Source organism: Protopterus annectens, chromosome 12.part0, assembly GCF_019279795.1.
Source record: "Protopterus annectens isolate FY-2018-M chromosome 12.part0, PAN1.0, whole genome shotgun sequence".
In the NCBI taxonomy this organism is placed as follows: domain Eukaryota; kingdom Metazoa; phylum Chordata; order Ceratodontiformes; family Protopteridae; genus Protopterus; species Protopterus annectens.
Genome location: NC_056746.1, coordinates 1,167,894,684 through 1,167,915,555, shown reverse-complemented (window position 1 = coordinate 1,167,915,555; position 20,872 = coordinate 1,167,894,684). Strand labels below are relative to the sequence as shown.

At 37.5% G+C, this 20,872-nt stretch overlaps 1 protein-coding gene across 1 annotated transcript in view; it reads right to left on the bottom strand.

Moving 5' to 3' along the window:
* The window catches only part of KIAA1755 (KIAA1755 ortholog), a 986,731-nt gene that overhangs the window by 591,255 nt on the left and 374,604 nt on the right, over nucleotides 1-20,872 (bottom strand). The window contains exon 5 of the mRNA XM_044090195.1: nucleotides 9,537-9,660. Coding sequence (XP_043946130.1) covers nucleotides 9,537-9,660 — 124 coding nt within the window. The remainder of the gene's footprint in view (nucleotides 1-9,536; nucleotides 9,661-20,872) is intronic.

The window sequence follows — 20,872 nt, the reverse complement described above, 5'->3', positions numbered from 1 at the left end:
AGTACTGGAAGAACAAATCTTCTCTTGAAAGATTTATAATATGCAAGGCTGCTTATTTAACATGAACAAATAATAACTGTCTGCATTAAAACAGAGTTATTATAATCCAGTTTTTTTTTTCTTTTGTTGCCTTTTGCAGAACTCTTAAGTTTTGGAAAAAGAAGGACTTACATAAACAGTCATACCAAGTTGCCAAGGCATTGGGAGATATGACCCAAAACAATTAAGCACTTTACAGGGAGACCTGTATTTTGAAAGTATTATTTTTATGTGAGATGTTATATTTGTCTGTCTTTTTTAAAATGGATTATGTTTGCTTTTTCGTGATTGCAATTATAAATCAGGCTGGCATGGGATGATTTTGTAATGTGCTTAAGGTATCCTTGAATAATTCTGATACTTAAGGAACATAAAGACAATGCTGTATTCTAGCAGACAATGAATGTCTGTACAGACTGGATGGTAGCACAAGCTCAAAAGATGAAACATTTGCTGCAGATATTTTGTTTATTTTCTTGGAAGAGTTACGACAACATGATTTTATCTGGTCTGGCAACAAGAAAGATACACTAAACATTCCTTTGCGGCAATGGGTTAGCATGTCTTTTCTGAGTCATGTGTGAGTTGTCTTATAATGTAAATATTTCTAGGTACATCACAGAATACGCTGAGTATATGACATGGCATAATGCAATGTATTCTTGTTTTTAGTCATAGAGATTGTACCATCTTGTCTCCTGTAACAGCTATGTAACATGGAAAATATAATAAACTCTCAACATATCTGCATGCTTCAAAATCTAACAGAGGCAAACATATCCTCTGTTTATACCATGTGACTCAAAGAATCCACAAGCAAAATATCTGTGTCTAGTAGATGAACTGCCTGCTGTTGGAGGTTTGTGGATACTATGCCATTTTAAAACACAAGTGGAAGGCCCAATGAAACAAACTGCTGCAGGTAAAATCCAGAAGAACTTTAAAATAGAAACTTTTGAAATAAAAACTTGTTTAAAACTATGAGAGATAAACGCTTTCGTTCACAAAAATACACAAACTTCATCAGATAAAAATGGCTGGAAGTAAACACACAATTTGTAACTTTTTGTCCAATCACATGACCGCCAAGTCCCCAGGAATTGAAGCATCATCTTAAAGGAGCCACCACAAAGAAATGAAGACAAAAGTATGTAAAAGTATATAAAATATAAACCCTGTATTTAGGGCGTAATAACTAGTCTGGACTCAATCAACATGTTTCAATAGCATGTTTGCTCAAGTTAAAAGCACTGAAAAGATGAGCCCTAAATAAAGGGTTTATATTTTACATACCTTTATATACTTTTGTCTTAATTTTTCTGATTTTATAGGGAATGCATTTTATACTATTTTATATATATATATATATATATATATATATATATATATATATATATAGTTATATATATTTTTCCTTGTTTGCAAATTTTATCAATTGAATTCACTCAGTGCTACACACTGTGAATTTATTTTGTGGTGGCTCCTTTAAGATGAATGACTGGGGCTTGGTGGTCATGTGATTGGATACAAAAGTTACAAATTGTGTGTGTATTTCCAGCAATGTTTATCTGATGAAGTTCATGTATTTTTGTGAAGAAAAGTGTGTATCTCTCATAGTTTTAAACAAGTTTTTATTTCAAACGTTTTTGTATTAAAGTTGTTCTGGATATTACCTACAGCAGTTTGTTTCTTTGGGTCTTCCACTTGTGTTTTAATCTATGTTTTTCAGTTTGTTTTTTGGCCTAGATAGTATACCATTTCCCTGACTTGCAGGGCTAGTTTACAAAGATGGAGCATGTTAGTGTCATCTTATTTACTGTTTATACCACACGATCACTAAGTTGTCAGCTTACAGGTAGACTAATCATGCTTCTAGTATCAAAGATATTTTTCTTTTAGGATCATTTCCTTCTTGCACTGAAGACCACACTCCCTAAAATGACAAATCCTGAAAACGCAATCCAAATTGAAAATCTAAGGCATTCATTATCAGAGAATCTGCTAACCGAGATGAAAGGATTTTCCCAGATTTGGATATACCATCATCAATTAACACCTCAGTTCCTTCACCAAAGCAGGGGCCTGAATGAAAAGATACAGTATATCTGACATCTGACTCTGCAGATTTCAAGGGTGATGATGAGTCTCCTTCATGTGTAGCTTGGTACTGGGCATTATAAGGATGCTGGCTGACACATGGCTCAGAAGCTTTAGAAGACTGAACATGCAGTTTAGATTGGACATCTATGTACTGAGACAAGAACATTACTTTGGAAATCCTTTGTTACAAAAGAAATAAAGATGTTCTGAAGTGATTAGTCACCTTTCTTTGTCTTCTAGAAGTTGGGAACACATTTAATGTCTTGCAGTTGGCAGTCAGTTCTAGGGAGAGTAGAAATACATGACTGTATCCAGAATGTGCACAGCTGCTGTGGAGAGTGAAACAATTGTATGGCACATCCTTTTGTCTGAGAGTTGACATGACATTGGTTAAACCGTTTTTAAAAGCCGCTGTAGTGGTCAACAAGCTAAAGAGCAGAAATATGCCATAAAAATACTGCTTTCCTGGTTCGCACCTTAACATTCTCACTTACGCAGAAGGATAAGAAAAGGCCAACACGCATTTTGTAAGGTCTAGAGCGACCATCCGTACTCATTGAAACAGCAGAAAAGTACCGAACAAAGGGACACCATTTCACACTGTTCATCTTTCTCTACCTTTTAAAAATACACAGACACCTTCAGGGTTCAATAGTGCCTAGAGAAAGCTGTGGGAGGACAAAATGCTTCAAAATATAGGTATGTTCCCAACTATAAGTTAAAAAATAATTCAACAAAATGATGAACTTACGAATGACTATAGTCAAATTAAAAAACAATAAATAAACTTGGCAACCAACAAAAATACTAAAGATGAAATAATTAACAAACAATAAATAAAACAGAAGTAAACAATTTGCAAAGGAAAACAGGCAATGGCAAATCAGGCAAAACTAAGAACAACAAAATCAAAGTTTAAACTGAAAAAAACAACACAGGAAAAAAAAATAAAATAGCAGCAAAATAATTAACCAAGAATATAGTAACTCCACAAATACATGAGCACAAACTGATAGAACCAAAAAGGAGAGGCGGAACTGAAGACTGTACAAAACAGATTTAATCAAATAAAATTTAGCACTTTCATCCACTTCCAATGAGTAGACTTCATCAGACAAACATTTTAAGAAAATTACATCACTTAAATATCCCATAAAATGGCATCACATCCTTTGTTCATTAACTCTCATTATTATATAAATATAAATATACTAAATACTATATATATATATATATACATATATATATATATATATATATATATATATGTGTGTGTGTATATATATGCATTTAAGGTTAAAAATCATCTTTCCAATGATTTTAACTTCAATAAACATTTCACATTACAATGTTCACTCAAGCCAGGGAATGCAAAAGCATTCAGTTGTAACTACCAATTAAACTCATTTTCTTCTAAAATGACTGACCAGGGACCTCCCCGAATATCCATAGGAAGTTGTTCCAAAACTAAAAAAGAAAAAATATACCCTACATTACTGGAAATATGTCTGGCTAGGGTATTTGTGGGGTTTTGTTTTTCAATATTGTATAAATGCTCATGAATGCATTGTTTGACCTGTCTTTCTGTCTTCCTTACATCAAACATTCGCATTTTTTACATTTGGTCAGGTAAATCACTCTTTTGGTTTCACAGTTAAATTTGACCCCAATGGAAAAATGATGTTTATTAACAAAAACGTCTCTGCCAACCTCAATGTACTTACAGAAGTTGCATCTTCCACATTTATGCATCCCAGGGTTATTCACGTATTTCTTACTTGGTCTTCTTAATACACTTTTCAAGTTAAAGCCTCTCTTAAAAACTACTCTGGACTTCTCACCTAACTTAAGTCGGACGGGAGTGTCATCAATAATTAAGTCCCAGTTCTTTAGAACAATCTCTCTCAAAATAGGGGCATTAGTCAAAAAAGGGGTAATAAAAGTGGTATTTAAGTCAACCACTACATTTGGGTTCACAACGACTCTATCAACATTCATGTGTGTCATGATAGATTGAACTTCCGTCACTCTAGTACCACCCAAAATGGGTCTAAAAATGCCCATTCTTCCCTTCTCTGTGACCTCCAAAATAACATTATTTACTAAAGAAACTGGATATGCTCTTTTCAAAAACATTTCTTTAAGCTGATCACACTCAGAATTAAAAGCCGCTTTTACTAACTGACCTTTTATGAAGGCCTTTTTCTGGTGTTGTGGATGGCAGCTGTCATAGTGTAAAAAACTATTTGAATACATTGGTTTTCTGTATATACTTGCCAGATATCTCTTATTAGGTACGTCTTTTGAAAATAAGGACATCTAGGAAGGGAATGACGTCAAAGCCGAAGTGAAAAGTGAAATTCAAAAAATCAATTAAAGTAGAAATATGTTCTACAAATTCTTCAGCTGCAACACGGTCACCCTTAAATAATATAAAGATGTCATCCAAATAGTGGGTGCATCAATGTACCTTGTGTTTAAAATGATTGTCTTTAAATAAATAATTCCTTTCCCAATGGGCAAGTATACAATTAGCAAAGCTCCGCCCACACGGGGACCCCATAGCCACTCTGGACTTCTGTAAATAAAAGTTGCTGTTAAATAGAAAAAAATTGTTAGAGAGTACAATGTCTAAAAGAAATTCTATTAAATAAATTTAATCATTTTCCACACCTTTGTTGTGCAAAAAATCTCTCACCCTATTCAAACCTAACTCCTGGAGAATTACTGTATGCATGTCTTTGATGTCAACAGTTAGAAAATTTAGTGTCTCATCAAAAACAAATGAGTTCAAATGGTCTAAATAATGCCATGAGTGTCGGAAAATGTGATGTTCTACCTCCAAGATCTTTTTCAACTTATTATCAACCAGTTTAGCACAAGCATAAGTTATTGAGCTTCTACCAATTTCAATAGGACATGGGGGGGGGCGGTCACAATGTCCTTGTGAATCTTTGGTAATGCAAAGAATATGGGAATCTTAGGGGCTGGCATATTCAAGTAATTGTAGGTGTCAATATTAATAGTCCTTTCTATAAACAAATCATTGAGTAAAGATCTAATTCATTGGTGGGCCCCATTAACTTCACTCAAAGACACCTTAACATATGACTCTGCATCTAAAAAGTGTGTCACTCTGTTGTTATAATCCTCCTCATCCATAAACTAACCCTCCCCCTTTATCAGGTTTCATCACCCGAATATTATGTGCCCTTAAAGTATCAAGTACTTGTTGTTTATTTCTAGTAAGATTTAAGTTACCTTCTTTAACAGAAATGTTAGATCTATTCAAACTGTGCCAAAAATCTATTTCACACATTTTTTTAAACCATTAAAGTCAGGTGTAGTGGCAGATTAAAGACACTAGAAACTCTAACATCATCACTATTCATACTGCTACCAAAAAATAATTTTAAATTCAATTTGTGTAAAAACAGTTTAAAGTCAGTTAGGGTTTTAGCTAGATTTGCTCCCCTGCTGGGTACAAAAGATAAACCCTTTGACAAAACATCCACTAAATTTTGGGTTACAGGAAAATACAAAAAAATTGTATACGTTAAAGTCCCCTGTGGAATTACTGAAAATACTGGGGTTAGAGTTATTGTTAACAGCAAGATGTTGATAGTTCTCAAATTCCACAGTTATCTCACCCGATGGTTCTGTCTCTTCTGTGGATGATTTCAACGTTGACCTCCCCACATATGGGATTGATTGTTCCTCCCTTGGTTGGAAAAATCCCAGGGTTCAAGAGGATTAAATGACTGTTGTCTCTCCCTGATTCATTCACTACATCTCAGTTGTGTAGGGGGTCTTAGACCATCATTCTGTCCTGTAATATTTACATCCATGTTCTCCATATATGTCTGTCCATTCACCCCAGTGACAGTATTAACCAGGGAACTATCTTCAGAATAAGGAGGTGGAGGGTATGCCAAACCATTTTCAATTTGTCTCCGGGTAATTTTTTAAGCTTAGTTTCCATGTGTTTGTTCAAAGTGTTATCAATACTGTTAAAAATGTGACAAAAATCATATTTGTATCTCAAAAAATCAGAATCAGTTTTTATATTCCTTTCTAAATTATTTAACTCAATAGTTCATTTCTCAATTTGACTGCCATAGTCTTTAATTAAAAGTTCTAAAAATTGGCAGCCTTGTTCATCAAATAAATGAAGTAGTTCACAGTGAAAGGAAGAATTTTTAACAAACCCAGACGGGTACCTCCACTGTCTTAGTCCCTTAGGAATGTATTTCCTCTGTAAGCACTCTCTGAGGTAAGCCACCTCTAGCTGTATTTTTTTTACATTTATAAAGTTATGCATCAAAAGTTTTTAGACTGTCAACAATGGTAATATTATTGTTTCTGTTACCTGAATCTGCATTATGAGACACTGATTCACTCGAGGGGATCCCACTTGTAAGCAAATGCATCGGTTTATTCAGCATTTCATTTAAAGATGGAACATCCACTGTCAGAAAGATAGTCAAGGTATTAACCAATTGCTCCGTTCTGTTGGCATTCGGAGCTCTCCAGTTTAAGGAAACTGCAGTCTTTAAAATCCGCCTGGTGGAAGAAACCAAAGAAGTCAAAGAAATGGGGGAACTGCCAGAAGTCGAACCCTGGCTTTCATTAAGATGTAATGCATTATTTAAGCTACCCAGGGTGGTCGGAAGTCCGTTATCAATTCGTTTGGATAATTCATCCACTCTATTAGTCAATTGTAAAATAAGTTGAATAAGGGTCCCAATGTTCATTTCTCCAGTCGACAAGGATGTTTCTTTTTTAGTTTTGGAAGAACTTCCTATGGATATTCAGGGAGACCCCTGGTCACTCATTTTAGAAGAAAAGAAGCTTAACTGGCAGTTACAATTGAATGCTTTTGCATTCCCCGGCTTGAATGAACATTGTAATGTGAAATGTTTACTGAAGTTAAAATCATTAGAAAGATGATTTTTTTAACCTTAAACACACATACACACACACACACACACACACACACACACACATATATATATATATATATATATATATATATATATACATTTTCTATTGTGTAGTAAGGTTTTTATTTTTTTTATTTTTTCGTACATAAATATTTAGTATATTTATATAATAATGGGAGTTAATGAACAACAGATGTGATGTCATTTTCTTTGGATATTTAAGTGATGTAATTTCCTTAAAATGTTTGCCTGATGAAGTTTACTCATTGAAGTGGACGAAAGCGCTAAGTTTTATTTGATTAAATCTGTTTTGTGGAGTCTTCATTTCTGCCTTTCCTTTTTCATTCTAACCAAGAATGTAGGTCATAATCTCATATTAAATACTGAATAAAGTCCTGCAATGCAAATGAGTGGTGAATAGTAAAATGTTAAGGTGATAGCAATCCCAACCCTAAAGATACACGGGCAGTTAAAATCCTTCAAATATAGTGCCAATAATCTGACTCCGACTCCAGTGTTTAAACATTTACTTAAATAATATTTCCTGCTCGCTGAAAGAAATTCAACTTGTTCTTCCACAGCATCTACTATTTCATTGCACTGTCAGAGTAAAATGTAAGTCTGACAGTTGGTTTGGAGGATTAATGCTCTTGCCTGCTGCACTTAAGGTACAGAGTTTGATTCTGAGCAAAATCACTTAACTAGCCAACCTTCTCTCTGGGGCATATTTTACACACACACACACACACACACACACACACACACACACACACACACACACACACACACACACACACACACACACACACACGCCCAGCTAGTATGGTTAAAGCTGAACTGTGGGAATAATTGAGCAGAGAGCTACCAGCCCAGGTGATAAAACAAACCCAAAGAAATCCATAAAAGTCCATGCAGGTAATGCCGAATGAACCGTCACCAAACTATGGAGTAGAAGCAGCAGGCCATGAGTTCATGAGGCTAAGGAAACAACGGTCTGGTCAGATTACCAGTAATGAGAAAACTACAAAACAGCCAAAGTTGCAAACAGTATCACAAATCGGCAATGTAGAAATAAGGCTGTATCCAGACAACACCAAACACCAACATCACAAGCAGACCCTTGTGTGAACACCACAAAGGAGTAAGGGAATTATGGACTGGTAATGGTGCTTTTAAGTTCGAGGGTAAAAGCATTCGTAGTGCACTATGCCACAACAGTTCTATAACTCAGTGACTTAATAAACCTACAGAAGGTACTTCTGCACCAGTTTGAGTAAGTACTATAAGGTAAGACAATACACACACACACAGACACATACACACACACACACACACACACACACACACACACACACACAAAGATATATATATATATATATATATATATATATATATATATATATATATATATATATATATGGGTGTGTGTCTATAATGGAAGATTTACATTTTTGAAGCCATGATTTAGTAAACTAATAGACACTGTTTATCAAATCCTGATGCAGCGACAGATGGCAGTGGGAGACTAGGGGACTTGTCTTCCTTTTGGAGCCATGTTAAAGCCTGTGTGGGAGTATCTGCTCTGAATATATATATATATATATATATATATATATATATATATATATATAAATTTAAATACTGCAAAAAATCTCAATGTTATACTGCATACTCCCTATACGTCTATGAATTAAGGCAGCTTTTACCTTAACTTTTTTTAATTAATGCACTCGATTTAGTTTGCAAACTATTTGCTTGTGTTAAATTAGTTATTTAATATTCATAAAATGAGTAATTTTCTTATATCTAATTTATACTTTTATTATATCTTTTTTATTTTCATGTTGGATCCTTTGATCCTAGGATCTCCCTTACCTTGGTTCAGTGAGATTTAACCTGAGTAACAAACAGTAAGTAAATAAATAAATAAATGAAAATGTTCCTAAATCTTTGTGGCATCATTCTGTAGCCTGAATAATAAATGCCTTCACAGAGAAAATAGTTTACCTTTTCTGTAGACTGACTAATTAAAACCTTCTCAGAGCGAGTAGTTTACCCTTGCTGTAGACTGACTAATAAAAGCCTTCACAGAGCGAATAGTTTACCTTTTCCAGTAATTATATTCTGACTGTAACCAACTGTAAATCTACACCACACTGTGAAACAGGTGCTTAATAATCAGTGACAAGTTAATAGGATGTAGTACCCAATGGTTCTCATATCTGACCAGGTATGTTTTCTGCCCTTCAGGTTCCTTTTAATAAACAGATCTGATGAATCTTTGCTGCTCATTCTGCATAAAATTCAAACCTAAGTAAACTGCTGCTAGATGCAATTAACTGTAAGAACAAAATGAGCATCTCTTCAATTAAAACTCCTGGTTTGTTTAACAGGAGGAAAGGTGCATTATTTGCAGCAGTTGCAATCTGTAGGTAGCCACTGCAATAATCTTACCTGGGGACCATGTAGAAATAAAGCAACAACATTCTCAGCTCCTTTTCTATGTACTCCACCTGAGTCCAGATGTTGTGGTCTGTAATGACTTGTACAACAGCTCTCCCCACTTTATCCCGGCTTCCTATATGTGGTTGACAAATAACAAAAAAAAAAAAAAAAAACCCATAAAATTTAGAAAATGAAAATTGTTCTGATTATCTGATTATTACTAGGTAAATAATCACTGTGAGGCAACAGAAAAACAAACACTTGAAAAAACTGAAATACAATATTCACAACACAGTTTAAACATAGTTTTTCCAAAGGTTTGACTTGAGTTATTAGGCCAACTAAATGCTATTTTCCCTATTGTTTACAAATCTCACAGTCAAGCTCAAGTGAGAAAGCTGTACTTAATGACAAGTAAAAATCCAATACCAGTTCCATAGGTGTGTGTGAGCCAGATTCTTAAAATGGATGACATTCACTTCTGTCAAACAGGGTTTTTGTCCTGGTACTTATTTCAAAGGGGTTGCTGCAACCATATCTCACTGTCAGTATCTGGATAAGTTGTGAAACTCATTCTCATTTATGTCCATCTGCCACTAATCAATGTCTGCAAGTTCTGGGCTTATAAACAGATGGGATTGCCATTTTTGTATCCTAACTTTTACTGCCAATCCACTGGGCATACAGATTCTGACTGCAGCCCAATGCACGTCACAAATCATGTGCTGTGTCACTATTGAAATGTTCATCTTTATGATACTTTCATGAGTATCATTACTGTAACTTCAGAAATAAGTCACTGGTCCAGATTTATACCTTAAGACATAACAGATCATTCATATAAAAGTTTATTTTCATCTTAAAGGTTTCTAAAGTGGGAGATATCATGTAACTGGAAGAAAAAATCATGTGCTTGCCATCATCTAGTGAAACCATGGCTATCTTTTGTTTTTTACTGATCTACTACAAATTTCTGTTATAAATATGTTTAAAATTATCATTATTTAGAAGAATGAGCCATTGAATTCATTGATCACAAGGAATTACAAAAATCACATATTCTCTTATTTATAATGAATATACACCTAGAATTTGTAGTTATTGTGAAATAAAAGTATTGAATTCGAGCATTGCTTAATAAAAAGTATTTGTAGTGCAAATAGATGAACAGTTTACCACTATCACCAGTGATGTGGGGTGCAAAATATCTGTAACTGCACTGCTTGCCCATTTATTTTACTTCAGGAGTCAGGAAATGGAAGAATGTTCTCTAGTCCTCTCCTCATCATAATGACTTATGGAGGATGGGGGTAGTAATACCGCAGTATTATTTACCTCATCATATAAACTTATGGGGGATAGGGGTAGTAATACTACAATACTCTTTACCTCATCATATCGACTTATGGATGATAGGGTTAACAATAAGGCAGTACTATTTACCTCATCATATAGACTTATGGAGGATGGGGATATTAAAACTGTAGTACTATTTACCTCAACATATAGACTTACAGAGAATGGTAGTAGGAATATATATATCGCAGTACTATTTACCTCATCATATAGACTTATGGATGAAGGGGTAGTAATACCACAGTACTATTTACCTCATCATATACACTTATGGATGATGGGGGTAGTAATACCATAGTACTATTTACCTCATCATATAGACTTATGGAGGATGGGGGTAGGGCTATTGCAGTACTATTTACCTCATTGTAAAGACTTATTGAGGATGGGGGTAGTAATAACACAGTTCCATTTACCTCATCATATAGACTTATGGAGGATTGGGTAGTAAAACACAGTACTATTTACCTCATCGTACAGACTTATGGAGGATGGTGGTAGTAATACTAAAGTACTATTTACCTCATCGTACAGACTTATGGAGGATGGTGGTAGTAATACTAAAGTACTATTTACCTCATCAAATAGACTTATGGGGGATGGGGGTAGTAATACCACAGTACTATTTACCTTATCATATAGACATGGATGTTGGAGGTAGTAATACCATAGTACTATTTACATCATAAAGACTTATGGCAGATGGGGGTAGTAATGCCACAGTTCCATTTACCTCATCATATAGACTTATGGAGGATGGGGGTAGTAATGCCACAGTTCCATTTACCTCATCATATCGACTTATGGAGGATGGAGGTAGTAAAAACACAATACTATTTATCTCATCATATAGACTTATGGAGGATGAGGTAGTAGTACTACAGTACTATTTACCTCATTATATAGACTTATGGGGGTAACAATAACGCAGTAGTATTTACCTCATCATATAGACTTATGGATGATGGCGGTAGTAATACCAGAGTACTATTTACCTCATCGTACAGACTTATGGAGGATGGTGGTAGTAATACTAAAGTACTATTTACCTCATCGTACAGACTTATGGAGGATGGTGGTAGTAATACTAAAGTACTATTTACCTCATCAAATAGACTTATGGGGGATGGGGGTAGTAATACCACAGTACTATTTACCTTATCATATAGACATGGATGTTGGAGGTAGTAATACCATAGCACTATTTACATCATAAAGACTTATGGCGGATGGGGGTAGTAATGCCACAGTTCCATTTACCTCATCATATCGACTTATGGAGGATGGGGGTAGTAATGCCACAGTTCCATTTACCTCATCATATCGACTTATGGAGGATGGAGGTAGTAAAAACACAATACTATTTATCTCATCATATAGACTTATGGAGGATGAGGTAGTAGTACTACAGTACTATTTACCTCATTATATAGACTTATGGGGGTAACAATAACGCAGTAGTATTTACCTCATCATATAGACTTATGGATGATGGCGGTAGTAATACCAGAATACTATTTACCTCATCATATAGACTTATGGAGGATGGGGGTAGGACTATTGCAGTACTATTACCTCATTGTAAAGACTTATAGAGGACAGAGGTAGTAATACCACAGTTCCATTTTCCTCATCATATAGACCTATGGAGGATGGGGTAGTAATAACATAGTACTAGTTACCTCATCATATAGACTTATGGAGGATGGGGGTAGTAATATCACAGTACTATTTATCTCATCATATAGACTTATGGAGGATGGAGGTAATAATACTGCAGTACTGTTTACCTCATCATATAGACTTACGGAGGATGGGGGTAGTAAGAATATAATGATTCCAGTGGCCAACTTGAGCAGGTATACGCAAATATTAACATGTATTCATACACTGGTCTAACCACAGATATGTTCAGAGTGTAGCAGAAAGTATAGCTTTGTAATGTACTTCCCATGAGTAGATGAAAGATGTCTGCCTTACAGATCATTACTCTTGAGTACTAGTCACTTAAATGAATATGTCCACTAACACAGAATTCTCCAGCAGACAAAATTACTCAAAGCAGATCTTTGACTGGCTATCTAGCCAGTTCTTGAAGTCAGCGTCCATAAGAATATACCTAGAAACAGACTTGATTATATCAAAAACAGCATTTTGGACTCTTCAACCATAGCTGCAAATAGGTTATAGGTTCATAGGTTCATAGGTTTATACTAGGCTATCTGCCCTAAGGCATTTATAAGCCTAGCCCAAATTTTTGTGGCTTACGCCACCCCTTATATGAAAAAAATACTGTGCCCATTAGTTTGTTGTGCCTCTGTCCAGCAGTGACACAGAGATGATTCCTGGGGTAAACCTACGATCTCCCATCCACAGGTCTAGATTTCTCTTGAACAGAGTCAGCGAGGTGCTCTGCCTCACATGGACCGGGATTTTATTCCACAGCATAGGGAGTCTCTGAGTGATAAATCTATCCCTCCAGCACGTCCTATTTATATCCGTGCTAAGGTTTAAGTCGCTTGCTCTAGTGGTTTTGGTGGATTTGGATTTTTGAGGTGGAGCATGTCCATTAATTCCGGGTTGGACATGGCCTTGTATGTCAGGCACATGTCACCTCTGAGCAGATGGTATGCGACTGAATAGAGCTGGAGTTTCTTCAATCTGGCAGCATATGACAGATTTTGGAGTCCCTTTATCCTTTTGGTGAGGAACTTTTGGGGTCTCTCCAATTGCTGCAGATGTCAGGTGAGATACATCCCGAATGGGGCATTGTACTCGATCATTGGTCTGATAAGTGAAGAGTACAGGGAACAATGACCTCACTAGATCTGGATGTGAATCCCTTCATGATCAGGTGGGCAATGTAGAAGGTCTTTCTAACCACTTTAGCAACGTCGGTGTCAAAAGAAAGGCCACTGTCAACCTGGGTCCCCAGGTCCCTGATAACCTCTTCTGTGCTTAGTGGATTGCCACCTATATGGTAGCTTGGGGTTACCTTGTTTTTCCCGAAGGGTATGACTATACATTTTTTGGCGTTTAACTTCAGGCCATGGCTCTGGCACCAGCTATCTGTTTCCGTGAGTCCCTTCTGAAGGATATCCGTGTCCGATGCACTTTCCACTATGGCCCAGTTTGCAGTCGCCTGCAAACTTTGTCAGCCAAAGTCCTCCCATGTTGGCCTGTACTTCTGAGAAGTAGATGCCAAACAATAGGGGCCAAGGACCAAGCCCTGTGGGACACCACTTGTGACCGGCTTGGAGTCTGACACAGCGCCAGCAACTCTAACCCTGTGGGTTCTGTCCTTAAGCCAGTTTGCAACCCATCTTGTGACATATGGGTTTACATTTAAGCTGGTAAGTTTTTCTACAATACCCGAGTGGGGTATTGTGTCGAAAGCCTTTGCAAGGTCAAGGTAGGCTGTATGGACTGCCTTTCCCTCATCAATGGCCTTGGTGATTGTTTCGAAGAAGTCGACCAAGTTCAAAAGGCATGATCTTCCCTTGACAAAGCCAAACTGGGTCGGGTCCAATGTCTGCAAGTCCCCTATATCTTTGTTTATGAGCTCCATTATGATCCTCTCCATAGCTTTGCAGACTAGACTTGTTAAGCTTATGGGGCGGTAATTACCAGGGTCCGTAGAGGCGCTGCCTTTGTGGAGTGGGACCACAGTTGCCGTACGCCACTCCTTGGGCATGTATCCTGTAGTAAGGCTGAGATTAAACAGCTGCCTTATGTACGGGTTTAATTCCTCATTTAGCTCGTGTAGCACACAGCCGGGGACAACATCCGGTCCCATTGATGCTGTGTTTTTAGCTTTAGAGAGAGCAGCTTTCACCTGCGCATTTGAGATGTCCGGGAGGCTACACTCGGCTGGGATAGTTATCTCTCCTTTAGGGGGGGGGGTGAAGTTTGCACTGAACCTGTCTGCCAGTATGTTGGCAATGTCTGTGGGTTCAGTGACTTTTGTATCATTTTGGACTAATTCGGAGCATATCTGGGAGTTTCCACCCAGGTTCCTAACATAGCTGAAAAAGGCCTTATGATTGTCCTTTGAATCCATGGCAATTTTTCTCTCAAAATTGGCCTTAGTTGATTTTATGAGTGCTCGTATTTTTTTACTAATAATGATCAGGGGTGACTTCCCTTTTATGGATTTTGTTCTATCATGTAATAGCTTTCTCCTCTTATTGTAAAGTTTGTTAATGGCTGGGGTCCACCAGACTGGACGTTTGCCCTTTGTGGAAAGAGTCTTGGTTTTATTTGGGATTGCCAGATCCATGCAGTCCTGGAGGTGTTCATAGAAGGCATTTGTAAGGGCTTCCGCAGCTTGGGTTGTGGTTTCCTCTGGCTCAGGGGCCTTGAAGGATACCACACCAGTCTTGAGTAGTGTGAAGTTTGCTTTAGAGAAGTTCTTCACTATGGTCTTTTTGTTTGGGGTGGGGGCGGATGTGGATTTCCAGTGAGATTAGTTTATGATCAGATCTCACCAATGAGGGATATACTTCGGTGTGGAGCATTTTGTCCCCATGTTTGTGACAATGAGATCTAGTATATTTTCTCCTCTCGTGGGAACAGTGACTAGCTGTTCCATGGCATTTGAATTTATGAACTCCAGGAACCGTTGGGCTAGAAAGTTAGGGCTTGAGTAATGTTCCCAGTCTATATTCGGGTAGTTGAAGTCACCCAATATGATGGTGTTTGGAGATAAATTTATACCCTCCAGTGTCTTCAGAAAGGCTGTGTGGGGTTCCTGAGTTTGAGAGGGTGGCCTGTAGCATGCTACAATTTGTAGAGCAGTTTTGCCTATGGTTAGTTGCACCTGGATGGTTTCCGAAGCTTCATGCGTTGCCACCAACCTGGAGGTGTGGGTATCCTTTATGAATATGGATACACCCCCTCCTTTTGTGGTGTGGTCCGGGTTTTGGGGCCGGAACGCATGATATGAGGTAAAACCTAATAGTGCCGGGGTGCTCTCAGGAGCCTTGAACCAGGTTTCAGTTACAGCACAGACATCGATGTTCTCCATACTGAGAAGGGCCTCGAGTGCGTGCATTTTGAGATTTAGACTTCTGGCATTGAGCAGCATTACCCTCAGTTTCTTCCCATTTTTGTTTTCTAGGGTGGTAGGTTTAGAATTTGAGCCTTGCCTAAAAAGGCACTATGGGGGTGGCAAGAGCCTTAACCAATATCCGGAATCCCAGGGTGACAGGTGCAAGCCGTCCCTTGAAGCAGCATGGCTTGTCAAGCATGTCATCCCAGGCAGACAGACACTGGATCCCCTTTGAATGACACCAGACATTAAGCCAATTGTTAAAGCTGATCATCTTGTCTCTATATTGTGGCATCATTCTTGGTGAAGGAAGGATACTGCTCAGGGTTAGGGTCATACCTGCCTGGGCTACATAATCAGAGAGCTCCTCTATGTCTCTTTTCATGTAATCCAGGGAGGTGCATCTCAGGTCGTTCACACCAGCATGGACAATGACTGTGTCATATTTGTACTTGCCGTGGAGTGACCCGAGTGCTTGTGTTATGTGGCGGATTCTAGAGCCCGATAGGCAGCTTACTGTGACCCTCTCCTTGTTCAGCCTGGTGAGTGGGACGCCAGTGTGTCTGACTATGGAGTCACCTATGACAAGTATGTTTGGTGTTGTATTTGGCCTTAAGGGCTGTGACTGCTTTGCACACTGCTTTTGTGGTTTATGTGTTGCTTGTGGGGTGTCTTGAGGTAGCAGTTGTTTGGGTGTCTGCTTTGGAGGCCTCTGCTGTTTAGGTAAATTTTTACTCAGAGCCTCCGAGTATGTCTTTGTGTGTTTATGTGTTTGATTCAGTGGAGTGGTAGCATTATGTGAGGCTGGTTTTGTGGTGTGTGTAGTTGCCTTCTCCTCCTGTCTGGTCTTGCCAGTCCTGAGTTGAGAGAGCTCAGCCTCCAGTTTGGCTAAATAGCTGCATCTCTCGCAAGTATTTGTGTTATGTGGGAGGAGGAGAGGGTTGTCTGTGTACATGAGGCAGTTATAACATTGCCTCAAGATTCCCAGATTCACCAGCTGGACCGGAGAGGAGATTGACAACTGACCTTTGGACATGCTAGAATAATATTGGGAAATCCTTAATTGAAAACAAGGGCCAGTGGGGAGTGAGGGTGTAGTGCTTTTAATATTTAGTGCTGACTTATATAATTGCTTTAGTGAGCAAGTGCCAGGTAACTTGAGTGCAATGTGTTAGAAGTAACTAAATGCAAAAACGACAAACAGTAACTTTCTTTCAAGTGAAACAAGGAAATAAGTACAGTAAGCAATGCAGATATCACTAGTGATCCACAGAAGTGCTGAGAAGTTGCGTATTAGGTGGAATTAGCTTCCAGGGAAATAACAAGCAAACAAACAACAAGCATATAAACAAGGCTAGATTCAGCAGGCCTGGATCTAGTCTATGCTAGAGCAAACAAGGTGTACCAATTTCAGTAAGATACAGTTCAAATATTCAGGCACTATAAACCTTTAACCAGAAATTCCCAGCTAAGAAGGGCAGAGTCCAGCCTCTTCTCCCACAAGAGTGCAGACCACAAACCTTCTTAATGTAAAATAACTGTCCTGAAGCCCAAGTGCCTAAACCAGAACTAATACACTTGGACACTGGGCTCTCAATCAGCAGTTCCCAACTTAGAAGGATGAAAGCTACCTGTCCTGCCACCACAGTGCTTGCCACAAACCTTCCTAATGTAAAACAACTGGTCTGAAGCCCAAGTGCTTAATCCAAAAGACTTGAATGATAGCTACACTTTAATCAAGTTACTACCAAGCAGTAATAAATACCATTGAATACTTTAGAGAATGTCTGGATTAGTGCTCAAGTTACACAAACAAAGCTAGATCCAGCAGGCCCGAATCCAGTCTATGCCACAGCAAACAAGGCGCACCAACTTCAGTAAGAAACAGTTCAGATATGCATGCACTATAAGCCTTTAACCAGAAATTCCCAGCTCAGAAGGGCAGAGTCCAGCCTCTCCTCCCACAAGAGTGCAGACCACGAACCCTCTTAATGTAAAATAACTGGCTTGAAAGCCCAAGTGCTTAAACCAGAATTAATACACTTTTAGAATAACAGACACTGAGCCCTCAATCAGCAGTTCTCAACCTAGAAGGATGTAAGCTACCTGTTCTGCCACAACAGTGCAGACCACAAACCCTCTCAGTGCAAAACAACTAACTGGTCCGAAGCCCAAGTGTTTAAACCAAAAGGCTTAGAATGAGTTACACCAAGCAGTAATAAATACAATTGAGTATTTTAAGATGATGCAAAAGTAAAAGAAGTAGGTAGAAACACAAGTACAGTAAAAGCAGATGAATTTTTTTTTTTTCTGAACAAGTGCTGAGATCAAAGAAACAGATTTGAGTGCTGAAACTAGAAAACTGGCTAGTTATAAGAAAAAAAAACAAGCTAGAAGGCTTCCCTCAAACACAGAAGGGCTTGGGGCTCAGAAGCCTACAAATAGTCTGTACCACTTAACAAGAAAGGCAGGAAATAAGCTTAATTTTTTTTTTTTTTTTTTTCTATTTCCCAGATGCTCTCTTTGTACACAGTAGGAGTGCCTGAAATCAGAATATGATCTCACTGTACTCAGTTGAGTGAGCAAATGAGATGGGCCCAGAGGCAGGCTGAGCGGGCAGTTTCAATGCCACTAAGATTAACACCAAAACAAAAACAGGGCGGGTGGGTGGGAATAACTGAAGAGCAGAATAACTTCAGTTAAAAATTCCTTCAACACTCCTTCATACACAGTTTAAATCAAATTAAATACTGTATTTTTTTTAAAAAAAGTGCAGATAAAGGTACTTAAATTCTCTTATACGTCCAGTTGAATATAACCAAGTTCTAGCTGGCCAAGCTGAGGTTTTAAAGCAGGAAGTATTTCACATGCACCAGTTTAAATATGCAAGGACAGGAAATCAAAGAATGTGGCTACCCCCACACCTGTAATTACTAGCAAATAACAAAATTCAGCCAACACTAGCTTCAGGTCAAGTTACTGAAGAGCAGAATAACTTCAGTTAAAAATTCCTTCAACACTCCTTCATACACAGTTTAAATCAAATTAAATACTGTATTTTTTTTAAAAAAAGTGCAGATAAAGGTACTTAAATTCTCTTATACGTCCAGTTGAATATAACCAAGTTCTAGCTGGCCAAGCTGAGGTTTTAAAGCAGGAATTATTTCACATGCACCAGTTTAAATATGCAAGGACAGGAAATCAAAGAATGTGGCTACCCCCACACCTGCAATTACTAGCAAATAACAAAATTCAGCCAACACTAGCTTCAGTTCAAGTTACTGAAGAGCAGAATAACTTCAGTTAAAAATTCCTTCAACACTCCTTTATACACAGTTTAAATCAAATTAAAAACTGTATTTTTTTTTTAAAAAAAAGTGCAGATAAAGGTACTTAAATTCTCTTATACGTCCAGTTGAATATAACCAAGTTCTAGCTGGCCAAGCTGAGGTTTTAAAGCAGGAATTATTTCACATGCACCAGTTTAAATATGCAAGGACAGGAAATCAAAGAATGTGGCTACCCCACACCTGTAATTACTAGCAAATAACAAAATTCAGCCAACACTAGCTTCAGTTCAAGTTACTGAAGAGCAGAATAACTTCAGTTAAAAATTCCTTCAACACTCCTTCATACACAGTTTAAATCAAATTAAATACTGTATTTTTTTTTAAAAAAGTGCAGATAAAGGTACTTAAATTCTCTTATACGTCCAGTTGAATATAACCAAGTTCTAGCTGGCCAAGCTGAGGTTTTAAAGCAGGAATTATTTCACATGCACCAGTTTAAATATGCAAGGACAGGAAATCAAAGAATGTGGCTACCCCCACACCTGTAATTACTAGCAAATAACAAAATTCAGCCAACACTAGCTTCAGTTCAAGTTACTGAAGAGCAGAATAACTTCAGTTAAAAATTCCTTCAACACTCCTTCATACACAGTTTAAATCAAATTAAATACTGTATTTTTTTTTAAAAAAGTGCAGATAAAGGTACTTAAATTCTCTTATACGTCCAGTTGAATATAACCAAGTTCTAGCTGGCCAAGCTGAGGTTTTAAAGCAGGAATTATTTCACATGCACCAGTTTAAATATGCAAGGACAGGAAATCAAAGAATGCGGCTACCCCCACACCTGTAATTACTAGCAAATAACAAAATTCAGCCAACACTAGCTTCAGTTCAAGTTACTGAAGAGCAGAATAACTTCAGTTAAAAATTCCTTCAACACTCCTTCATACACAGTTTAAATCAAATTAAATACTGTATTTTTTTTAAAAAAAAAGTGCAGATAAAGGTACTTAAATTCTCTTATACGTCCAGTTGAATATAACCAAGTTCTAGCTGTCAGTTCAGGCCCTGCCATGATGAAGTATCAGAGTACAATGAACTGCATCCTAATACCTCAAACAATGTCCTCTGAAAAACATAACCAGAGAAACAGAAAATCTGCATTAAAACACAAACAGATCACTAGATGCATAAAACAGCGTACAAAACAAAATAGGAGGTTTTGAAGGTGGAGCAAATCTTCTTATACCCACATAATTTACCTACGTAACTGTATATAAATAATATATATGTGTACACACACACATACACACACACACACACACACACACACACACACACATACATATATATATATATATATATATATATATATATATATATATATATATATATATGGATCACCTAGAGAACACCAACAGCCTAAAACACTGTCACCCATATGGCTGACACTCAAAATACCAACAACGCCACAACTTCACAAAAAAAGGAAAATAAAATTTCCTTTTTTTGTGCTAGCAGGGGGGCTACACCCCCTGCACCTCCCCATGGAAGGCAATGCCCCCACACCCCCCTTAACTTTAATATACCAATTCTGAGATCGCACTACAGTGCAAGAATGGAAATTTTTCCATTCCGCACTATTGGGA